This window comes from Balearica regulorum, chromosome 4, assembly GCF_011004875.1.
Source record: "Balearica regulorum gibbericeps isolate bBalReg1 chromosome 4, bBalReg1.pri, whole genome shotgun sequence".
Lineage (NCBI taxonomy): Eukaryota > Metazoa > Chordata > Aves > Gruiformes > Gruidae > Balearica > Balearica regulorum.
This window is the reverse complement of record NC_046187.1, coordinates 68,877,098-68,902,304: the sequence shown is the minus strand read 5'-3', so window position 1 is coordinate 68,902,304 and position 25,207 is coordinate 68,877,098. Positions and strand designations below refer to the sequence as shown.

General features: G+C 36.4%; 2 protein-coding genes across 16 annotated transcripts in view; both read left to right on the top strand.

Moving 5' to 3' along the window:
- The window catches only part of JAKMIP1 (janus kinase and microtubule interacting protein 1), a 163,086-nt gene that overhangs the window by 102,793 nt on the left and 35,086 nt on the right, over positions 1–25,207 (top strand). For 14 of the 15 annotated variants that reach the window (XR_012835404.1, XR_012835403.1, XR_012835405.1 and 11 more), the window contains 8 exons: positions 263–403; positions 3,614–3,673; positions 13,108–13,236; positions 14,515–14,643; positions 16,898–16,981; positions 20,738–20,800; positions 22,038–22,136; positions 24,718–24,819. Coding sequence is in view for 2 of the 15 variants with exons in the window: in XM_075752525.1 (XP_075608640.1) it covers positions 263–403; positions 3,614–3,673; positions 13,108–13,236; positions 14,515–14,643; positions 16,898–16,981; positions 20,738–20,800; positions 22,038–22,136; positions 24,718–24,819 (807 nt within the window). In the remaining 13 variants the exon portion in view is untranslated. Of the gene's footprint in view, positions 1–262; positions 404–3,613; positions 3,674–13,107; positions 13,237–14,514; positions 14,644–16,897; positions 16,982–20,737; positions 20,801–22,037; positions 22,254–24,717; positions 24,820–25,207 lie in introns of those variants that run through there. The other variant, XM_075752526.1, reaches the window with a different exon arrangement.
- Positions 8,329–8,793, top strand: LOC142601781 (uncharacterized). The gene has a single exon (XM_075752537.1). It carries the CDS (start codon positions 8,595–8,597, stop codon positions 8,784–8,786), a length of 192 nt encoding a protein of 63 aa, XP_075608652.1. The 5' UTR covers positions 8,329–8,594; the 3' UTR covers positions 8,787–8,793.

Here is a 25,207-nt window from a genome sequence, read left to right as displayed (position 1 = left end):
GAAGTGTACAGAATGTGTTTTGCGTGGGGGTTTGTTTGGTTTTGATTTTGTGGTGCTGGTTTTGTTTTTTGTTGGGGTTTTTTTGTTTTGTTTTGGTTTGGTTTTTTTTAAGAGTCCTTATGTTGTAGTGGAGTATGCAGTGATGAGTCCAAAGAATTCTTAATTACTACATCACGCATGAGAATTTTCCTCCTGTTCCAGCAAGAAATGTTAAAACGTTCTTTATGGTTTTTTTTTTTTAATTTCATTTTAATTTTCGCAGAAAGAGAAGTTATCTGCACAACCAGCACTGAAGAGACACACATCTTTGAATGATCTCAGCAGCACACGGGAGGAACAAGAAATTGAATTCCTTAGACTGCAAGTCAAAGAACAGCAGCATGTTATTGATGATCTCACAGTGGTAATGCTTATGACTGGTATACACACGTGCATGCACACACATCTATAGGCAAGCTAAAGATTTGAGAGCAATATTTTAACTCCAGTTGTTGTAGTGATACAGAACTAGTTCTTTGGCGTTGAAAGGCTCTTGTTATTTCTCAGGTAGTGAACAAATTTCTTTGGAATGTGTATGAATCTCTGTATTATAAAATATTTGCCTATTCCGAGCTGCCTGCGAAAAGAAGTGCATCAGTCCATCCACCTTACAAAATTGGCTGTCAACAACCGAGGAACTGGGAGGAAAGGACACGTTTCAAAACTTAATGACTGAAACGTGTTGGATGTAGACCCTGGTGCAAACCCAACCACTCCCCTAAAAGAAGGGAGCATGCAGGATGGCATTCATTTCACCTAAGTGTCTCTGAGCTGGCCACATTAGCTGCCTTTATAACAAATGGAGAGAAATACACGATTCATCCAAACAAAGGGAGCAGCATAGTTTAAGATCAGAATTGCACAGCTGCTACCCTCTGACCGTGAAGACCACTTAAGATGATGCTCATAGATGTTTGCACTGTTTGGCCAGGACTCTTCTGAGTTGTGTTAGAGTTGTCTAGTGCTATTTAGCGCAACGTATGGTTCACTCTTCTGGTGCTGGCAGAAATGACGTATCGTCTCTGAGACACCCCTGCCTTTCTGGAGCAGCATCTGGAACTCATGCAGACTATTCTAGAGCATCTCAAATGGCACTAATGACTGCTACAAACTGATAAAATTAATTTAAGATAATTTTGTCTAAATAAGAAAGGAAACTATTAGATGCAACATTAGCAATAAAAATAGAAGATCCAAAAAGATAAAACAAAAAGTTGTGGTGTTGCTCTGTCTGGAACATTGTCTCTATTCTTGGCAGTTCCTCTGAGATTCTGACCCAGGATGTGTCTCTGTAACCAGTGCCAAAGATTGATGTCTGCATGCGTTCTCCAGTGTCACAGCGTTACAAGCAGTAGATGTTGCTCAGACCCTGTGATGCAGGGTCTGATTGACAGAGCAATGCTGCTTTACCTTCCAAATACAACTGTACAGGCAGGGACTATGACGTGATATTAAATTCTCAGAATATGGCAGATATAACCTCACTTATATTTCAGTGTAAAGTGGGTATGAAAGGACTGTCTTTTTACTGTCTCAGCCAGTAATCTGAAGAAATATATTGTATCCTTACTTTGGTCAACTAGTATTTACTTGTGTTTAGTGTGAAAGTAAAATAAATAAATATTTTAAAATATGGTTTCATTTTTGCTTTGTTTCCTGTTTACAGATACTTTTTCACTGTCAGAAATAAGTTAAATTGATAACTAGGATACTGCTTTGGTTGGCAGTACGAACTAATTGATGCTTCGCCTTTGATATGAGTGCAGTGGAACTCTGCACTTCCGTTGTGCTTTTTGGCTGTTTTTTCTGGGTCAAACCACACCTCTACAGAATACAAATGTATCATAACTATCAAGAATGACCCACATGTCACATACCTGATTAATACAAAAGTCATCAGTTTACCTCCAGCTGAGACCAATATGATACACAGAAATAAGAATGATAGTCTTAGGCAATAGGGCTGTCTGAATTGATTAGTATTCTCATTTGTAGGGTATCTTTGATGCTGTTGAAGCCATATAAACTGGAGTTCTCCCACAATGGTCAGTTCTTAAAAGGAAAGCTGTCAAGATAAACTCAGATGATTGCAAAAGATGCTAGTGATTGAGCAGATGGTGTTTTTTGATTGGCTTTACTATTGTTCTGGTAGCTTGATGTATTATAAAGACAGTAAATTAAGCAGTCTTCTTACACATAAGATTAGAAACAGGAAGGAGTTGGGGATTTTCAGAGTGTTTGTTTGTTCTGCACTGAAGTGAGAGGAAAGGGAAGACAGAGTGAGAAGACCAGCCAGTTTCTCCAACTGTTTGGGTGCCTACTTGGGATGCAGGAGACCCAGGTTAAAGCAGGGACTGTGCCTTAACCAGGTACCTGAGGAGGAAGCATTATTCTTCAACACTGTCTAAAATTCAACTTTGTGTTTTCAGCTTGAGCTTAATTTATTATTTATTCTGCAGCTTGAAATACCTGCTGCATTCTACCTTGACAATCATTACTTTTCCTTATTCTGAAAATCACATGTATTAAAGGTGCTATGTAATTTATTGTACTTTTCTGAATTATTTCATATTTTCCAAAACTTTGTTCTTGGAACAATGTGCTGATAAAGATGAATATTTTTATTGTGATTTCCACTGGGAGCTTCCTATTTGTCCAGTTTCTGAACTGAATATAAAGCAAGTAACTCTGACTAGAATAATACCATGCAGCGAGCAATAACTGCTAGAGAAGCCCTTGGAACTTGGAACTGCTATCATTCTTTTATGAAAAAAAAAAAAAAAGAGATGTTGCAAAGAAAGATGCAGAGCTTAGGAAAGAATCAGGAAAAAAGGCAAGGAGACAGATCACGTGCTTCCTGTGTTTTTTTGCCTGTCCTCTCTTTTGCATTTTTTACCTTTTCTTTCTCCTCTTCTCCTTTGGAATCCAAGGCAGTATTCTTGGGCTTGAATGTTCATAAACCCTGCATTTTTCCAGTTACAACCTCCTCCTATTATAATACAGTTAATTATGATCTCGTTCCAAGGTCACGGTAGATAAAAAGACACTAAGTTGACACAGACTGAGTGAGAGTGCCTTTGGATTTGAGACTTTCACTCTACAAGGATAAGTCATGTGTAATGCTGTATCTGCATATGCATGGTTGTATATCAGAGTATGCCTGATATAACGATTTGTCATTACTAAGACTGGACTCACTTTTGACTACCAACCTGCTTCTTCAGGATGGTTGAATGTTGGAGTGAGAACGCAAAGTCTGTTTCCGTAGTGAGCTTCTTGGGAAAAGTGTCAAAAGAACTGTCAGAAATCTGTGCCCAGTACTTAACAAAGCCTTTTCTGGCCAACTTCCTATCAAATGTGTAGAGTACATGGCTGAAGGTTTGTTTGCTAAAGGGATAAAGCCGCAGTACAGCGTGATGTTATGCCAAAACGGCGTTATTCAAAAGGACAAAGACATTGTCTTTGAGTTAGCTTTACCGTAGGCTTTAAGAAAAATTGAATGATATTTGTGCTAGACATATCTAAATACATATTTTAAAAGAAACCCATACCAAAATGTTCTCTTTTCTTCTAGGAAAGGGAACGGTTATTACGATCTAAAAAACAGAGGAGGAAAAGTCTGAAGCCTCCAAAGGTGAGCAAACTTTTGGTTTTCCGTGCAATTTGGTGGTTGTGAATGGTGCTTGTTTCAAATATGGCCTGAAAGTAGAGCTCTACTTAAATTCATGGTAAGGTTTGGTAAATTTTCATATAATTCTCCTATTTCTTTCTAGTGAGTGATTACTAACTTAGGATAATTCAGGAGCTGCAAGTTTTGTACTGCACACAAGTGGTGTTGTATTTTGGTTTTTGTTTTAAATAAACAATATAACTGCACTTTTAGCCATTATGGCATAAGTATTCAAGTAGCTTGAGGTCTAAATGATATAATGACTTGAAACAGTTACCATTTCAAAGGACAAATGCTTAGTCCTTTTAAAGAAAATGCACTCTTTAAACTACTGGTACCAAGTTACTGCTTAATTGCAATTAAAAACTTTAATTCATGCTAGGGATGTTATTGAAATGATATTTCTGTATGTGATATAAATAGTAAGGAGATTCCAACTCTTTTTCTCTAATAAGTATTTTGCTCTTGAATGCAAAGTACAAGAGGAAAATTTAGATTGTAGAAACAGAAAAGTTTTGCTTCAGAGCATACCTTTATTATTTATTGTAACACATGCTTAAAGTAATTAATTTTGCTGAATAATGTTTTTTTGTGAAGTTGAACATTAGCAGTCTGGAATGTGTGAGGGGAGAAGAATGGGGTAAGAGAAAAAAAACAGAAGTGAAGAGTGGAGAGATGATTATGATCTATATAGTAGCTTAAGATACATTCTGTCCTAAATGGGTGCTTGTTGTCAGTGCGTTCTGCGTAGTATATTCCTGGTGACCTACAGGTGGTGCTTCTTTATTGCTCTGCAGGCTGTAATACCTGTATTCTGAAAGATTTATCCTTTGGGATTCTCCGTTTCAGCAGTCATGTCTTCACATTATGCTTAGAATAATAACGTGTCTCTTGCATATGAAGAAAGAAAAATTCAGAAGTAACGATAAATCTTGCATACATCTTTCTGTTATGTAATGGAAGCCTGATAGATACGAAATATATTTACAGTAACCCTGAACCATTTTTTCTTGATGTAGTATACCTAGAAGTTTGTGTGCTGAGAGCAAGTTTAAAAACAGGACATAAAATTAAATGTGTATATATATATATAAGTAATACTGTAATTTTTATAGTCCTCGAATTATTAGCCCTTACCTGATTTTAAATTAATTGTGTAAGATCTTTTGCTAAATTGTAAAGTTCCTAATGAAGTAAAACTAGTTTAATTTTTAAGGAGTTGATAACTAGTGATGCTAATTTCTATAGGCTGAAAACTTCTATAATTATTCATTTATGTCTTAAAAATGTTAGGTGTTAATAGAACTTCATCTGACCTAGAGTCTTTACCCTTTCCTTTTACGTGTTTTCTCTTGAGCAACCTGCTGCTTTTGTAGTATTGTCTTCTTTTCCTTATTGACCAAAGCAAGAGCTAAACAACATGAGGGTTGGAGAAAATGTGCACGATACCATTAAAAACACTGTGGCAGTGCTATTCTTCATGTGGTAAGAATACCATAATGGGGGGACTTCTGCAGAGATTACATCAAGAATTGTGTGCATATGAGCAGCAGAGTTAGTAGGGTTTGCTTCTTATTTGTGATATGATAGATACACCAGAAAGAACAAATAAACCAGTAGCAGCCATAACTCCCTTTAGTTACTCCGTCCCCTGTCCGTTAGCTCTTCGGTGCCCGTATGAAATTGGCCATTTGAAATTTTATGTGATGCTATCGCCTCAAAAGAAAAGCAGGACTATAAAACAAAAACAAGTGAAAAAGAGAGAGAAAGTTGTGAGAGCAGAGTGAATGGGATTATATATACTATACTAGTTATTATATAACTATATATACAGTTTCTAAATGAGCTAATTCCGAAAGGAAGGAAAGAAGTAATCAGTAATGTATTTATTAGTGTCCTGTTACCTGTCATTGTATAAACCTGTAGGCTGTTCACACGTATATGCAGTGTTGATTTAGAGTTTAAACACTTCTGATGTTTGCTTCTAAAAAGCCAATCCTGCCACACAGGCTGTTTTCTTTCAAGGTCACCTGTGTGGTCTGGTGAGGATCAAAATCTTCAAAGGAAGCTGTGTTTCCCCACAGTTTTCCAGCAGGTTTTTTTATTTAGGCAATCTATGTAGAATGGGCTGCTTGTCTAGATGAGCTGTGGGGACTGTACCATCTTCATCCTCTCTGTTTGTATAGCCTGTCTCAGGAATCCAGATGGAAACGGTAGAACTCATTCGTGGAGGTGAGATATGGGCATCTCCCTCTGGACGAAGTGGTAACATTAAGCGGTGATTATGCTCCTCTGGAAGGAGATACCTAAACAGGTCATATGAGTTTTGTCCTAAAATTGCTTATTTCTCCCCATGGACTATAAAGGCAGTCTAAGATGAGTTGGTTTGTATGTAGGCATGTACGGTGCTAGTGTATTTCCATCTATGATCCATGCAAGATTTTTATATCATATAGATGATAACCTTTATATAATATTAGAAGAAATTATGGGTGTATCTGTCCTAACAAACCACTCAGAAGGAGAAATTACTGACGTAAATCTTTAGCTTTGCTTTCCTAACTTTGTTAAAAGTAAAATTAGCATCAACGCAGTGAATTATCAAGTTTGGCTGTTGGAGTTGGATCTGTTTCCAGCTGTATCCCACTTCCCTTGACAAAGTGAAAAAGGAAATAACAGATGAGAGTTAGGTTTCATGAATGTGGTCAGATAATAGACTAGAAGATATAGAAAGATTCCTTTTTTTGTTCTAATAAGCAGGAACTTGATGCACAGGGTGAAGACTTTCACTTGTCTCTTGTTGCAGCTTGTCCTAAATGGGTACTTTTACACTCCCGATTCCTTAATTTTCAAGGTACTCTCACTAGACAGTGTCTGTGTTTTTCTAATGTGAGTATTTTCCTGACAGTGATTCCTGTTAGCTGGAACAGAATCCATGGCATGCTTTTCTCCATCTTTAAGACAGCTTGTGTGAATGATCTGTTAGACTGTAGTCTAGTAGCCTTTGTAGCCCGATGGGGTCTAAATAACATCAATTCAGCTGAGAAGCTGTGGTGGGTTGACCCTGGCTGAGGGCCAGGTGCCCACCAGAGCCGCTCTATCACTCCCCTCTTTCATTAGACAGGGGAGAAAAGGTACAATGAAAAAAAAAAACTTACGGGTCGAGATAAGGACAGGGAGAGTTCATTCTCTAATTATCATCACGAGCAAAACAGACCGTACTTAGAGAGGGAATTCATCTTATTTATTACTAAGCAAAACAGAGTAGAGGAATGAGAAATAAAACCAAATCTTAAAACACCTCCCCCCACCCCTCCCATCTTCCCAGGCTCAACTTCACTCCCGGCTTCAACCTCCGCCCCCCCCAGCGGCACAGGGGGACGGGGAGTGGGGGTTACGGTCAGTTCATCACACGGTGTTTCTGCTGCTTCTTCATCCTCAGGGGGAGGACTCATTGTTCCCCCGCTCCAGCGTGGGGTCCCTCTCACGGGAGACAGTCCTTCACGGCCTTCTCCAACGTGAGTCTCCTCCATGGGGTGCAGACCTTCGGGAGCAAACTGCTCCAGCGTGGGTCCCCCACGGGGTCACAAGTCCTGTCAGCAAACCTGCTCTGGCGTGGGCTCCTCTCTCCACGGATCCACAGGTCCTGCCAGGAGCTTGCTCCAGCGCGGGCTTCCCACGGGGCCACAGCCTCCTTCAGGTGTCTCCACCTGCTCCGGCGTGGGGTCCTCCACGGGCTGCAGGTGGAATCGCTACACCCCCTCATCCTCCCTCCATGGGCTGCAGGGGGACAGCCTGCCTCACCATGGTCTTCACCACGGGCTGCAGGGGAATCTTGCTCTGGCGCCTGGAGCACCTCCTGCCCCTCCTTCTTCACTGACCTTGGTGTCTGCAGATGTTCTTACATCTCCTCCCTCCTCTCTCTGGCTGCAAAAGCTCTCTCTAACTGTTTTTGTCTTTCTTAAATATGTTATCACAGAGGCGCTGATTGGCTTGGCCTTGGCCAGCGGCGGGTCCGTCTTGGAGCCGGCTGGCATTGGCTCTGTCAGACACAGGGGAAGCTTCTAGCAGCTTCTCACAGAAGCCACCCCTGTAGCCCCCCCACTACCAAAACCTTGCCACACAAAACCAACACAGAAGCTTTTGAAAATACCAAAGACTTATTTTTTTTAATTTTTTTTTTTAATTGGATGACTATGGTATTTCTGGAGCTCTCTAGGTGCACTAGGTTACTGTTGCTAGTATAGCTTTGAGCACTCTTTTAATTACCCAGGGGCATAGGAGTCCATAGAACAGCACTGGCAACCGGCTTGGGTTCCCTGAGGAAACGCGGGGTACAGGGCTTTATCGCCTCTGTGGCTGCAGGGTGCTTAGAGCAGTCATATATTGACTCTGCATGATCAGGTACTGTAGGATAGCTTTCTCTGAAGCAAAGCAGCCGAAGCTGATGATAGAGGTGGGGTGGTTTTGGGGTTTTTTGTTTTGGTTTGTTTTTTGGTTTTGGTTTTTTTACATTAACATGCTAATGGACTTGTTAGGAAAAATATGCAGCAGGGGTGAATCTTCTTTTACTCTTTAAATCATGCTTTTTTCCAGGTGTGTTTTTTCTCTTCTTTTTTTTTTTTTTTTTTTTTCCTCCTTCTGATTTGGGTAGTGAAACAACCAGGAAACTCTGGAAACAGTATTTTGGAGGTTTTTTTAATTTTTGACATGTAGAATGGAGTTACAGTGATTCCGTGATTGATGGAGTCATCCATTTGAAAATAAGGCATAATTGCCTGATTTTTTTTTTTGGAAACTGCAGGACTCTATGGATTTGTTTCTTTATTTAAACTTTAATAAATAAACTGTATTTGTGATAGTGGAAAGCCTGCACACCGGTGTGATGGAGTTCATATTTCTTGTTTTATATTTTTCTTTTTTTATCTGCCTCTGTGCTTTGGTGTGCCTGTATTTTTCTGGCTGCCAAGAAATGACATATAAACATGAAGGTAAGAAGTTACTGATTAGCTCATCTGATTGCATTACAACAAAATTCATCTTGGATCATTTTCATCATGTTAAATTAAGTACTTGAAAATGAGATATTTAGATGTAAAGGGAAACTACTTTAGCAGCAGAGAAATCAGAGAGAAATCCGTGGCAGTAGTCAGTGGAAATTAGAATTTTAATCAGAATTTTTCAGCAATTTACATGACTATTTTCTCAGTTATGAAGTTATGATTTAGAAGTAATAAATGTACAAATCGATATAAAAGAATCTTTAAGTTGTTAATTGTTCCTATTTTTAAGAAAAGTTTTGAATGAAACTTGAATGAAAATCGCATATAGTTACAAAAATACAATGAGTACTGTAAATGTTTGTATATACTTTCAAAAAACATTGTGATTCAGCTTTTGAGCTATATGTGGAATCTCCCTTGGTGTATTTATTTATGCCTTATTATTTATTACAGTGTTTATCAACAAACTTTGTATGAATCTTTTTTCCTTCCCCCCCCCGCCCCTCTCTACAGCTGTTCCCTTACCAGTTAATTTGTTCTGGGTTTGCTTTGAATCACTTCTTGTAGGTAGTTGCTTCAGATCCTAGCTGGTCAACAATAAAGCCAGCTATTTTGTAATTATGTCATGAAACAATTCATACATCTGCAATTAATATACAATGGTTAAATACCTTATCTCTATTTCTATGGAAAGTATCTGCTCCACAAAATGATAAATGTACAGCTCCTCTAAAGAGGAAGGAGTCATTAAATACAAATAATTGGTTCACTCATAACTCTAAATATTATAGGCAGTCTGTGGAGTATTTAATAGGTTTTGATTATTAACTCTCCTTCAAGTGTTGGGGTTTTTTAGTGCAATGGGAAATACTAATTTTCTTGCATAATTCCCTCCCATCTAATACTCAAGTGATTTATTAATATATGCAAATATTTTCCCCTACTTTTGCTACTAGAGAAATGTTTAAATCCAGCTAGTATCTTTTGTCAAAGTAATGGCATTGCTTTAAGTATCTTCTCAAACCTGTAAACATTTGTGTAAAGTGAAACCCACTGTTGTTTTACTATTGGTTTTCACTCCTTGAAACAGTGTGCGTGGGTGTGTGCATGCAGGGTTAAAGGAAGATACATGAGCCGAGGTAACTACAAAGCTGCTGTAGTTTGAGGTATAGCAAAAAAACTCTGTAGGTAGAAGTCTTATTGTAAGTTTTAACTAAACTGGTGCTGAGCTTCATGGTACTGTGTTTTCTGTGCCATATATATGATAATAAATTAGAGTTTTGTCCTTCATCTTTTAGAAGTTCCTTCTACTAGCCTTTTCTAAGTCAAGACTTGACTCATTTATTTTGTCAGCCCTCAAGCCCGTGCTTTATTGCGGGTTTTGGTTGAGCTTTGCTCAAGTGCATTTGTCATTTTTGAGCATCCTTGAAGCAGGAGGCATGAGCAGGGTCAGCTGTTCTTCAGTCCTCTGAGTTGCTTGTCCTTGGCTAGGTTCCTCCAAAGCACGGGTTAGTTGTTCTGAGCCCCATCAAGAGACAAGCTGGTACGGGCAGGAGAGAAGGATATAAAAGTATTGGCATAAGAGTCTGCGTGCGGCTTTGTTTTGGGTTTACTCTCAGCATCTTTGAGTAAAAAGTATCCACACTGAAAAATGAGGATGCAGTTTTCATGAAAGTCTCTTGGGTTTTGTTTACCTGCCATCATTTTCTTTACCTCCATATAATCTACCTTCATCTTCATGAAACTGTATCTGCTCACCGGTTTGGAGTCCGAAAGTTCTTCCTCATGAGTTGATCTGGCAACCCAAATTGTAAATTTGTCATACTTACAACTTGAAGGTAGCACCATTTCTTTAACCCTATTTTCAACTCTGGATATTTATTTGTAATATTACTGTTTAGATGATTGTAGGCTGCAACCAGTATTCAGTGTGGGAGAAATGCTGGATGGGCCATCTCCCAAGGACTAATTACACCTCAGTTTTTGTGGTAAACCTTTGTGCTTATAGGAGAGGAGTCTGAAATGTTTGAAATTTGAGTGTGAGAGAACACATTAGCTTTCTGGATAAGTCTTCGTTTCTAGACTAGTGCTTAAACCTGTTCTCCGTGTCCTTTGTTTTGTTAAGTAGGACAGAACGGTGAACAAACTGGTGTAGCATGTGAATGCTGGAGGAAAGGATTAAATTATCTCAAGGAAGTGTTTGTCTTAAGCATCTTAGACATAGCTCTGCCTGGTGAAAGGATCACAGTGCTACCTCAACAACTGAGAAGAGAGTAAAGTGTCTTTACAGGGTTTTAGTAGTATAACTGCGATCTTTTATTTTCTTGTGAATACACTAAATAATGGTCTAGTAGCTTGCAAAAGGAAGGTTGTTTCTAAACATTGTTCACAAGCTCTTTGCCTTCTGCGCTGCATTTTATTTATCTGTATGCATATGGATAAGCATAGTCTATTTGGAAAAGGTGGCTTTTGGGGTTGGGGAAGGAGATTTTAGTAGAACCAGTTAATTTAAAAACACAGTCTGAATGAAATTTTTAAGTTATTATTTGAAGGGCTCATCTTTAGTGAAGCAATTAAATGATTCAGAACAGGGCCTTGAAGCTGTCTTCAGTAGTTTGAGTGGGATTAGGTGTACTGGGAAACAATTATGGAGTGGTTTAGTTTGAGTCATGAGACTGTGACCTGGTGGACCATGGTAACGAGGGCTGCAGAGTGTAAATGGAGTGCACAGTGTCATGCACGTAGGCACCAAGTCACACCTACGAGCTTGATTTTATGGGACCACTTAAATGAAGATAGAGTATTTTGACTGTCGATGAAAGCTGTGCTGAGCCAAATGAATGTATCAAGCATTATGGGGCTTTGTGAGAAAGTGGACAGTACTTTGTAGAAGAATGTATAAAGTTAGATAAGTCTAGAAGACTGCAGGGAAAGGTAAATATTTGGAATTCATTGTGAGATAGAGCATTATAGTGAAAATAAAACCTTTCAGTATCTTGAATGAAACTGATAGCTCACAATTCCACTCAGCCTGTTTGGCTTTGCTGAGATGCAAGATGTCTGATGTTCTGAATTGATAGCAAATGATAATTTTGTCATTCTTCAGGCTTTTTTAATGAACAGGGCTATTATCTTCTCACATACAAACTGTGGTTTGTTTTTTCTGATTTAAAAAAAAAACAACAACAAAACTCAAAAAACAAAACAAACTGTGACATCAGGATCCGTGATTCAGCATCAAGCAGTGCCAAAAAATATAGAGATGGATCGACAGATTTTTCTTCATCTTCTTGGAACCACCTCTCTCCGCTAGCCTCCCTGTCTAGAGTGTTTCATAACCTGACTCCATTTTTCCACCAACACCCTTTTTTTTTTTTTCCTTCCTGAATTTTCCTGCTTCTCTGAATATGTATTGGATTATTAGAACATTTGTATGGTGTAAAAATTCAGGCTTTCTATTGAATAATAGCAGTTAGCTTTTGTTATTGTTATTTTGGAAGGAAAAATACTTGAAAAACTGTTTTTCTAGTTAAATGGTCAAGGAATTTTTTATTTTTTATTTAAAAACTCATCAGCGGAATTTTCTATGGAAATTTGCTGCTTTCTGAGCATATGTTAGGAAACTGATGGAAAGGAGGCTTTTAAAATGATGAAAGAATTATTGCAGTTGTGATGTTTTGTATAAAACATCACATTTTTCATAATGAATACTGCACTATTCACTTCCATTGGCTACTCATTTTCTCTAGTTTTCAGTAAGCTGCATTTAATTGATGACATCGTGTAAATTTTTTTAAATTTGCCTTGAGATACTGATTTTCCCTAAGCATAGTTTTTATGGTTAGTCATAATATTGGAGCAAACTTTTGAAAAACTTGAGAATGATGGTATTGAAAAAAATAAACGGAAAGCAGCAATTTATACTTTTAAGTAGGAATTTGCTAAATAGATAGTATTTTTTTTTCTCATTTTAAAATTTAGTATGAATGATGAAATTTATTCCACATTGTTCTTTGGAATATTTGTTCCCCTTTTGGTTCCACATCTTTTATGTTACATTGTACTGGGTTACTTTCTTCTGCATAGATACTGTATTCCTCTACTGTGAATCTTGTAGGATCCCTATGATTTTGGTAGTTAGCTTTTATACTTTCGCTAAAGCATTATTCTATTGGCAAGTAACCAGTGCTTTCTGCAGTTCAGTTCTTGGAGGTTCTTATACAAATGATGTTGAAAAAGTAGATTATTTAATCAAGAGAACAAGAGTTTACAATGGAACCTTTTGTCTTCCTGAATACTAAAATAATGGTCAGAGAAGACCTTGGCTACTGCTAACTGGGTTATTGGGGTTTTCCAACTGTTTTGCTAGTAACTAAGAAAAAACTAACTTTTCAGAGGCATGTTGTGGAGACATTTTTTGGATTTGATGAAGAATCTGTTGATTCAGAAACATCATCTATAACTTCATATAACACAGATAAAACAGACAGAACACCAGCAACACCCGAAGAAGATTTGGAAGATGTAAGTAGAAGCTGATTTGTTCTTAAGTCCTATAAAAATTGATATGGAGTATAAATGCACTCTTTTTTTCAGCTGTTCTGCTACAGGAACTATGAAAGATTTGGCAGAGAATTGCTTTGTTTTGTTTCAAGTCCAGTAACACATACACAATCATTGAAATAGAATTAATAAGATAATATTCTGCCTGACAGATTTGGCAGATATTGGGCTGAGATATAAAATTGTTTTTCTCAAACCCTTTCTTATTAGTCAAAAGAAAATGAATAGGCATGTCGCTTTGCCAAAAGTCAATAGTTACTAGACAATAGTTTGCATTTCAACCTTATAATTTATTTGACTGTTTTGATACAACCGGAATTTTCTTCCTGTACTTACACTACTTGGAGAAGCTTTTGCAATTCATTAAGGCTTAAATGATCATAGGTAGTAAATACCCACTGACATGTTTTGTCTCAGCTCTGTGATATACAGTGCAGCTGGCCTACTTTAAAAGATTGCAGGGCTGAGGACAAAGCATGAATTAGATGCTCTTCTTCCTTTCTTTCTTGTTCACTAACTTGTGCCTAATACTCCTCAGTCACAAGAAGCTTCCTATTTTTCTAAGTTTAATATCTAATAATATTATAATCTCTTTTCCTTGGAGCTCAAGTTCCTGGAGCAAAAATTAATTAAAGAGAAGGACCTTTCTTGCTCTCAGCATTATAGGAAAGACCTTGAAAGTGTTGATGTCAGTTGCTCACAATTCAAAGAAAATTAAGACATTAAAAGTACTAATGTAAAAATAATTAAAAAAACATCTTATGGCTTGTGAAATACAAATTCTGTGTTGGTGTCCTTGTGCTGGTAAAAGGCTTTACCCTAACCCTGGCATTGTAGAGAAAAAGAGTAAGGAGAGAGTGATGGACTGCATGACCAGTAGAATGGAACCCCTTCTGAAGCCCCTGTGGCTCTGGAGTTGCTGAACACGGTGGTGCATACAACTGTTTACTCTCATCTGTCCCCAGCTGGTTTCATCCCATTTCTATACATTACTGCCTTATATGGTAACTTACACTGCCCTGAAATTGTAAGGTAGACACAATTACTGATCTCTGCATTTCTGCATCATTGTCAAATCACCCACCCTTGCATTTTCACTTGTTTTAGTTTTTTAAATCTTTATTAATCTTTGAGACTTGGTACAAGTTATGTTACTTCTTGTATTTGTGAGTCTATCTGTCTATATAAAGAAACCTGTTTGTATATTTATACAAAACTGTTTTTCCTCTCTTCATTAAGAGCACACCTAAAGAAGAAGCTGAACTAAGGTTCTGCCAGCTAACAAGAGAGTATCAAGCTTTGCAAAGAGCATATGCACTGCTTCAAGAACAAGTTGGTGGAACCCTGGATGCAGAGAGAGAAGCAAGGGTAATTTTTTTAACTGAAATTTAACTCTGATATCATTGAGAAAGCTGAAAAAACTTGGAATAGCAGGAGATATCTTTGCAGGTGATTGAAAAGCAAAGCACAGTGGTTTTGAGAATATTATCAGTAAGGTTGCAATTTAGATTCATCTGGTGTGATCAGAACAAAGATATCATTATACTTTATTCTAGCATGCATAATATATTAAAGATTTCAGTAGTAAGACAGTGTTATTGAGAATGACATCCTGACTGAACCTGCAATTTGGATAGCAACGTGATGGATTTAAAATTAATCAGAGAGTAGGTTGTTATAAGTACTTAGGTACTTTATGAGTATATTAAAAAATTTGACCCAAATCTGACAAAGGAAGTTTTTCTTCAAGTGTTTTGTTGAATATATGAAATCAAAATTTGGCTTTAATAACATCAGTTTGAGAGTATTCTTCCACTGAAAATTGCATAGCTAACTGTTGTTCCTATTAGGTCAGCATGTATGATTGTCTACTTTCTCTGAAAGAAATGGGTTTTTATCCTCACAGCAGTCTCTGTACTGTAGATATTTGAGGTGTGAGAGAGTATGTATACTATTTTCATTTACGCTTCTGCCCCCATCCTGGTGGTGCATTCATCCCTGGAGATATTCAGACCCCACTGGACAAGGTCTTCAGCAACCTGCTGCGGGTGCCCCCCTGCTTAGAGCACACGAGTTGGACAGGTGGTCCCTTCCAACCTCAATGAGACTGTGATTCTAAAAAGTGTTTATGCATTAAAAAACCCCTTGACCTACTTCCTCCCCCCAAATGGAGAAACATGGTGAATATTGTGAATTATTACATATTACTGCCTTGCTACATGTGGCCTTCGTTTTATTGTGCCACTGAAACATGTTGCTAATAATGCAGAAAGACACAGATTTTAGTGTGGTTTAAAAATTACTGGTGGGGATGGACTCAATTTATCCCAAAGGTGGGAGCTGCAACTAGCTTGATGGTTCCAGTGCTTAGAACAATTAACAAAATATTCCATATTGCGAGATTTCTGATGGTTATTAGGCATACACTTGCACTATTTAGTCCGCATCATTTTCTATGGCAAGCATTTTAAAATCCACTTACCGAATATTCTCAGGTATAGAAACAGTATGCTTGTGGGAGCAGAATTTCTCTGTGTTAATAAGCAAAGCTCTCCAGATAAAAGTTACAGAAGAATGTAGGCTGTTTGACATTATCTGGAGTTATTTACAGTTAAAAATGTTAGTATATTATCCCCAGAGCCACTATTTAGAAGATTCAAGGTTTACTTTAGAATGTGTCATTTTTAAATTTTTTTTCCAAGGTTCTTTGAAGTGGCTCTTACCCAACCTTAACTTTTTTCCCTGTGAAATACAGTTCTTATAATAGCAGAATAATTGCTTTATAGCTTTATTTGTTAGAGTTCTCAGCATCTTACACAAACCTAGTCACATTTGACACTCTGTTTTTAAGTAGGACATTTAGCCAAGGAAAGCAATAAGAACTTTGGAGATCACTTCTCAAGCTAGAATTGGGTCGGGGGGCATAATTACATCTACTATTAAAGTAAATTTTCAGAGGCACCCATGTATTTGACAGTTATGAGGTACTGTTATATATTTCCTTTGCCTTCATGGGAAGGGAGACCCTGGTTTGAATATTTCTATAATAGCTTTTTTTTATTATTTTGCAGGCATTTGCAAATTGTCCCTTTAGTACACTTTGGAATTGTTGCTCTTTCTTTTAATGGCATTTTGGTCTCTTTTGTCACATCCACACAAATCCATCTTTTGAGTGAGTCAGAAGATAGCTTTCTGCATGGTTGGTTTTGTAGGGCCTGATGTCCTGGCGGGATGAACATTTCCTGTTGCTTATAGATGAAGCTTAAGGTAAACAAGAAGGACCCAAAGACACAGAAGGAAATCCCTGTAGGAATTTTTGAATTGCTTGGGTGAAAGAGTAGCTGAAATAGGGAGAGAAAAGTACTTACTCAAGGAGCCTCAGTGATGAGGCTCATCACTGAATATGTGATGAAAGCATCTTTTTTTGCTAGGAGGGAAAAACACTGTTAAAGTGATGGCTTTAAATATTTTGTAACATAAACACAAAAGCAATTTTTTTCATGAAAAAGCACATAAATGAGTAGAAAGTGTCTTTACTTTGATTCTGTGTGCAATTAATTCTACCTGTCTGCCTGGATGTACATGCCTATACACACACTTTTTGATACTTTTTTCTCCCCAGACTCGTGAACAACTGCAAGCTGATCTTCTCAGGTGTCAGGCAAAAATTGAGGACCTGGAGAAAGCTCTAATCGAGAAAGGACAGGTAAAAGGTTCTCTTAATGTCCTCTACCACATCATTTTCTCCCTTGCATGCAGTGGTGCCCTTGCCATCTTCATTGCTTGCTGGTGTGTTAGTGTGACTGATGCAGCTTAATTTCTACTCCAGCAATAGATTACTTAAATAAAGGAAAGTATTGTATAGGCTAAGAAAATGCCATTAAAGATTCATTTTCTAACACATAATGCTAACACTAAAGCATAATAAAATAACGGCATGTACATGCATTTTAAATTCTGTTCCCATTGTCATTTGGTGAAGGCCTTTCTCCTATTTTCCATTTTGTACATATTTGCTATAAATTCCAATAAAATAAGTATTCTATATTTGTACTGGAGAATATTTTTGGTGTGTAGCATAGAAAAATTCAAACCCCAAATCACTTCCACACACGCTTTGGCTAGAGAAATGAACCACTGAGTGTGTCTGGTTACTGGAAGCCACTTGTGGTGTTACTCTCTTGGGCTTAAATTCTTGGAGGACCCAACTGCTTTGATTCTCATACCATCACACAGAGTAAAATTAGGCCTTATGCTTCTGTGTATCTTGTAAATACTTGACGATGTGGCTACTGATGTATATTTAGTAATGTCTAGGATCTTCAGGAAGGCTGATTAAGAGTTATGAGAGTGCATTTAAAAGATATTCAGTTGCATAACTGCTAGAACACACTGAGAAAATTGGGGAGAAGTCATGTTACACTTTGCTTGAAATAACAATTTCAAGATTGTAGGTAACATGGTAATAAAATAAGATACAGCTATCCATAGATTTCAAAGACTAACGATCCTGTAGCATTGAATAAAAGCAACCTATGAATAATGCCAAGTTAATGATATTACTATTTTTATGGTTTATTCTTTGTAAGAAAACTTTCTGTAAGATTCTGTATAAATACAAAGGTTTTGGGACCGCATTCAAATTAAGGGTAAAAATTGTTTGCACTAGCTTCCACGCAAACTGCAATTTTCTTAGTAAATTCCATGTAAATAAAATATTACTAAAAGTAGAGAATATGTTACCAATCTAGAAATGATGGCTCACTGAGCTTTTGGAAGAATAAATGGAATTGAAGACCTCTTGAAGATCTACTGCTGTCGTTTTAGTGTGGTGATGATAAAGTTGTTGTGGGCAAATTGCTGTGTGATTGAAAACATTAAAATAGTTGACTATTACAGTGTAAAATGTAAGTACTGTGTATGTACATACGATAAATGAAGATGGATACGCATGTAAGAAATGACATCTGTGACTTTTGTGTCCAGAATGGTATGTCAAAAAGGTATGCCTGGAAATTGGAATTTAATTAGTTATTACTTTGAGATTCATAACCACATTTTCAACCTTGTATCTGTTAGTAATCCTGAGAAGGCCAACAGGGGCGTGACAAGGAGCAATATGATATTGTCTCTGGTGGGCCAGTTTGTACGCTGAGCATTAGCCTTCCACAGCAGTGGTGACAGTGTCTTCCCAGGAGCTCTAGCACCTGCTCAGTTCTGACCTGTTAGTGTTTACATTCAACAAAATAAATGGTTGTGATGATAAACTGAGTTCTTTGTGCACTATGTGATTATTTTTTTAAAATTATTACTACTTTGTCATTTAGATGGTCATGGTAGTGATGATGATTAATAATAATTGTGAAATGTCCATTTGGGGAACCAGTTCCTATAGTGCTTTTGAAAAGGAAACGATGAATCAAAATGATCCTGGTGTATTATCCCAGGAATTTTTAGTCTTTACAGTTTAGGAAACAGAAGTAGCGAAGACCTTCACAATTTTTCTGAAGTCAAATTCAGAGCAGGAGATTAGAGTGTTATTGTTAAAAAATGACTTCAAGCTTGGTTTATAACAATTTATGTGTAATTTCAAAGTAAGTGGCAATGGCTCTTGTTAATCTCTCAAGTCGATCTGTCAGAATTCCCCTAGATGTAATATGGACTAATAATCCATTTCTGCAATTTACATTGAGGTGCATGAATAAGAAACATAATATTAGGGGAAGAAATTCTAAAACATTAATAGTAGTAAATAATAAATCTCAAAATATTGGAGTATATAATATGCCAGATGGATTTTTTTATTTATTTTTTTTTAATGCTTAGCGCTCTCAGTGACCTGGTGTGTATATAAATACAATTCCATGGGAGTTACAGTTTTCTCAGAAAGTCGAGTTGAACTAAATGCATCAAGAAAGACACAAAAGTTAATTATCAATAGGGCAAATTAATCCATGTTTTTCTACTTGTGTGAACTGGAGTAGTTGAACCTGCAGGTCTGATGTAACTGTTGAACCTGCCTATTACCACATACATGCATTGGGATGTCCACCCTAAGCCTGTGAGTGCAGCTCTTTGTTCATTCCTTGACCTTAGTAAAATGCTAGTTAAATGTTAAACTACACACTGGATTTTATTTTCAACATTTCATTTGTTAAAAAATTCTTGACAGATTTCGTGCATTTTCAGTACTAATTTTAGCGTGTCATTCTTAGTATGATACTTTTAACATCATAACCCTGAAAAGCTTGTTTACAGCATGAAAGTTAAAATGCATTGCACATTCTTGTATATGAGTAGGAAAAGGAGAAAGAACAGTAGAATATGAAACTGTAGTGGACAGTAGGTAGAAAAAATAACTTTAAACTTTTTAAAAATTATAATTGGAGTAAATATATCATAATGTTTTAGATTTTGTTTTTTGGCTGACATTTCAAGGCTAGTTAATGGGCTGGGATATCCAGGTTTTGTTAATTTCTCATGTAGCATCAATGTGGAAATACCTTGTTGACAAAGAAAGTAGCAGCCTTAATACTTTCCTGAAGACATCTAGATTTTTAATAAGTTGTCCTTTTTAGCTAGAGAATAATTTGATCTGGAGTTAGTGTGGCATATTAGGTGTTGGATATTCTTTTATTAAACTTAATAGAGCAGTATGAGCTCGGTTATGTAAATACAGGGAGAACAGAGTGAGTTTGGCTGTTATAATCCATTAAATCTGAATGCCCAGGTCTGGCAGTGAGTTTTTGTAATTTAAATCTTTAAAGAGATATTTGATGAGGCTTTTTGAAGCTATGGAAAAACCTAAAAGCAAAGATCAGCTTTGAAACAAGTGATCAAGTGGAAATACAGTTTTCAAATGGAGTACAGAATATCTTTTATCATTTCTCTTCCTCCATAGCCTTGAATTCCTTATCACACTGTGTATTAACCTGATTCTCACACTCTTAGCAGAAGGCAATTAACTGTGTACCACTGAAGCTTATTTTCAGTCATTTGGGATAATTAAATGTTTTTCTTCTCTTTCTCTATTGGGATTTGCATTACATCACTCAAAATGGGATGATTTTGCAAGAAAGTTCCCAACTCTTTGCAATGGAAAGAAATAGTTTTGAGTTAAGCTAAGTAAATAAATGTTTTCAAAATGACATAAAATATCATATAACTATGTTCACCCACAATTGCTATATGTAAAGATTTTAAAGTATATGCTTAGCTGGAATATATTAGGAAACAAGAGACTCAGCTTCAGGAAAAGAAAGGAACTTTTATTTTTCTCTGTAGCTTAAAATGCCATTTATCCTTGAAACATTTATGGAAGCTTTGTTTTTTGGTGTGTGACCATTTTTATACTTGAATGTACAATGATGCCTGAAATATTCTCATTATTATGATTATTCATTTGTCTTGTGTAACAAAATTATATGTAATTTTAATATTTTAATCCTCCTCTTCTTCATAGGATTCAAAATGGGTAGAAGAAAAGCAGCTGTTAATCAGAACAAATCAGGAGTTGCTAGAGAAGGTACGTGTTCAGAATCTGGGAATATTTTCACAGTTACTGCTCTTTATCATAAAAGGAATGGTAAAAGGAAATGAATATACTAAGTACTGGAACATAAACATGAAAATTGTTTACGTTATTTCTCTCTAGAAACAGAAATTTGGATAAAAGTCTCTGATTAAAATACCAATATGCTTTTGAACTCTTTGGGAATGGAAGCTGCTCTTTATTGTGGAATTCCATGTTGTGTAGCCAACAGTAGAACCCAAGCTGGCGGATGTTTCTGATGTCCAACAAAATACAATCTAAAATATTAAGCGTAATGTGGAATCTTGTATTTTGTCAAACAGTTATGCAAAGATTATTATTTTCCTGATCACTAATAAAATTGCCTGCTCCCTTCAGCCTTCCATTTTTTACAGTTTTTCCAGACATTAAGTAATAATGATTGATTTAAGACTATTGTATTCACTGTCTGAGATACTCAGAGCTGAGCATCCTCATTGTTCTTCACTGATATTGGTGGGAAAGTTAGCTGGTACTCAGGAAGCAAAAGAATTATTTTTGTTAATTAGTAGCTCAATATTAATATAATAAGAGTAAGATAACCAAAATTCATGACTAAAAGTAGCTACAGCTGAATTTAATTTATTTAGACACTTACATGGTTATTATGAGCATTATAGTACATTATGCCAGATGTTACACTTCTATTTAGTTTCATACAAATTAAAAGATCACCCAGTTAAACTAGACAGTAGACCAAAGCTATTAGTTGGCGTAATGAATAGTCAATTTTGAATTTCTATTTTGTCATTGTTCATGCCCCAAAGCACAAATCTGGAAAATTAAAAAGTAGACATTAAACTCTCTGCCATTATTGTCTTTCATATACTGTAAAGAGTGGATGTCTAGTTAGCCAAAGACAGTGAGAGCAGTCTACCCAAATGTTAATGCAATCCAGTTTCATTCACTTGATTTTAAAAGAAAGCTTGTATTGCTTAACTTAATTAGACATAATATTCATATGACTCTTCATACTACTTCCAGATTACTATTCTAAGAGATCATTGACTGTTTCCTGCTGGCAGTTCTCACAAATACTTTCTGATGTGATGTTCCTTCTCTGTCTCCAAAACTTGGCCCAACATCTAATGAGAAACTGAAAAAATTAACAGTTTTGTCTAAGCCCCTGGCCCATAACTCTGTAAAGTATCTTTTCCATTGCTGGTGTTATGATGTTGTGTTTGTCTCATAGATTTACAGAATGGAACAAGAGGAGCATCAGCTGAAGAACGAGATGCAAGATGCAAAAGACCAGAATGAGCTGTTAGAATTCAGAGTGCTAGAGCTTGAAGTAAGAGATTCTCTCTGTTGCAAACTCTCAAATGGAGCAGAAATTATGTTTGAACCCAAGCTGAAATTCCTGTAAAGATTATTGATGTCTGGTGCATGTTTAAGGGAAATCACTTAGGTATCTATTTTTTAAATGCTGTATCTTGGGATAATGAAATTGATACCACTGCCTTAATATGTTTTGGAGAGAGTGCTCACTAATGTTTATAAAGATGTAATATAGCTAATATATATTGCATAGAGTTTGTTTTTCATCTAATAAAATATTTTGTTTTGCAATATTTTGCCTTTTTTATTTGTTTCATTTCCATAACTGCTCCTTTCCTGCATGTAAAATCACTTGATATGTATACTACAGCCTTGGTTGGCATTGTTTAAATTAACACACCTTCTCACATCTTGCATGCATTGATCTGACTAAAGATCTGACACGTTCATCACATCACTGTATAATTGCTTTTAATTGCATTGATTTAAGATTGACAACATTCATATGAATTAAAATTATCTTAAAAGAACACATTTTGATAGCAGCTTTGAAAGATTTTCTCTTACCTGAAATCCATTTTCTGCTGGTATAAAATGGTCATGGACTGGAAAAAATTGGCATCAGTCAATGGAGACAGGAAAACACCCAACCCTCTGACAATGTCAAAGTTAAACTGATGAAGCACAAGTACAACTTTGCATAAGTGAAATAACAGTGAAGTTATTTGTGAATAACAATTTGAACATGTAGCCTGTGATTACAGCAGAAAGCAATGGTTCTCATCACCTCATAAATGGGGCCCATGTCAAGTTTAGTAACGCTGAACTACTCGTGTGTGATGCACAGTTGTCACACAGATATATCGCCTGATAACACATTGTTCAGTTTCAAAGATCATCAGCATTCTCAATGCCATTTAGAATGAACTCTCCAAGAAACCTGTCATTGTCACTCCTCCATAATTTTCATCACCCAGCACGTTTCACCAAAAATCATGGCATGTGTAACTTCTCTGATAAAGACGAAAATGTCATGTCTTCCTGTTATGTGGACGTTCTGCCTTTTGTCTTTGACATATCTTAATCTTTTTTTAATCCTTTATTTTATCAACCATGTATTTTGATGTCATAGGTCATTATATTCAAAATTCTGAATTTAGGTTATTAGAATTTCAGTAGATGTTCAGGAAAATAAAAATGCTTTCTAATATATATATATTTTATCAAGCAACTATAAAGTAAAACACTGAACAATTTAGCATTTGGATTGGCAGTTGCACTAGAAACTGCTTCTGAAATTATAAGTGGTCTTAGAAGTAAAATGATCAAAAACATTTTCTTAGGAAAAGAAAAAAAAAGTGCTTCAATACATCCTTCATGAATGTCTTTTTCACATGGAAGAATCACATCAAAAATAGCTCAGTGTGATGTGTCGAGTTTTGTTATGTGCCAAATCTTTAAGGACTTGTTTCACAGAATAGCAATGGGAGTATTTTTGTGTGATTGCAAGAAAAGTTTTTTCTCTTGGTAGGCAAGCATGTAGACACGAATCTGACAATGTGAATGCTTTACTAAAATCATGAATGCTTCTGGTAATCATGACAGTATTTTTTGAGAGCAATTAAATTATTTTGGATTAAAATTAGGCTAGAGTAGAAAACACAGCCATTTGTTTATCATTTAATGCAAGCAAATTCAGGTGGGTTTAATGCAATAAAGTAATTTTTTTAAAAATATCTAAAATGGTAACTGAATTTGGACAAGAATAAAGCTTCTGGTTTTAGATTACAACAGCTAGGTTATTTAAGCCCATTTCAAAATTAGATTGTTAATGCAAAAGTTATTTTAAATAGAACCTATGAGGGGGAAAAAATGTATAGATTACAGAGATTTTTCCCTCTACATTGTAGTTTCAAATTAGGTTTAAGCTAGTTAATGAACAAGAGTTGACATGCTTTGTAGCTTGCTTAACTGAATGGATGCAGCCTGCTTGCTGTATGGGTTAAAGCACCTCATTTTGTGATTCAGGAAATTGGGCAATGCATGGATGGTCATGGAAACTAAAATATTTGCAGTAGCTCTCTTTCATTATACTGTCAGAAACTGAAGCTCTTGCAATATGAAGAGGAAATCTGATTTTCCTCACTTATGTTCCCATGGCCATAGAGAATTCGGAGTAAGCCCCAGTGCCTTGGTTGTCCAGAGCCTTCAATCCAGTCATTTTCACAAGTACGTTAAAATATAAGTAATAGTTCTTTGTTCCATGAAAGAAAGCAATAGTTAAATAAGGTTATAACCAGCATAAAAAACTGTGGAGTTTTCAGCATTCCAGTCAGTTATTTGGCCAGCGTGCAAGGGTGTCGGTTAACTTTGCAGAAACTCTGTGTGCATGGAATGAGTTGGAAGCTAACGCCATTCTTGTGCTTAGCTAAAGCCAAAATTCTTCAAATACAGTGAAAGTAGAAGGAAATACAATATATTTTGAATGTGAATAGGAATTTGCCTTTTTAATGTACAAATATGTTTTGTAAAGGTGGGAAATAAATATTTACATATAATCACACATGTTGTTTTTAAACAAAATCTTTCCTCAGGAGAGAGAACGAAGGTCGCCGGCATTTAATCTTCATATAACCACCTTCCCTGAAAACAATGGAAGTGCACTTCAACTGTTCTGTCAACAGGAAGGAATTAAGGTATATGTAGAGCATTAGTAACGGTTGGATGGCCAGGAACCTTTTTGAAATGACCAACCCAATACCGAAACAAATGGTTTGCCATCTTGCTGTAGGGAAGAAAATCTGAAAAAAATAAATATAGTAAGAAAAGATATTTTTAACTGGGAAGGGGTTTCAAAAGAATATGATCTGCTAGTCTGTCAGGAATTCATCAATAAAAATGAAGCCTGGTCAATCAAGATAACTTATATTTAGTCTAGGATACTGCTGTAAAAACATTGCAGAGAAGGTGGCAGATGTTGATGTGATTTATTGTCAGGCTTGCTACAGTGCTTTGTTCTTGATATTAAATGCTTTCATCTAAGGTCAGAAATATGACACTCACCTATTATTTTACACCCAATTT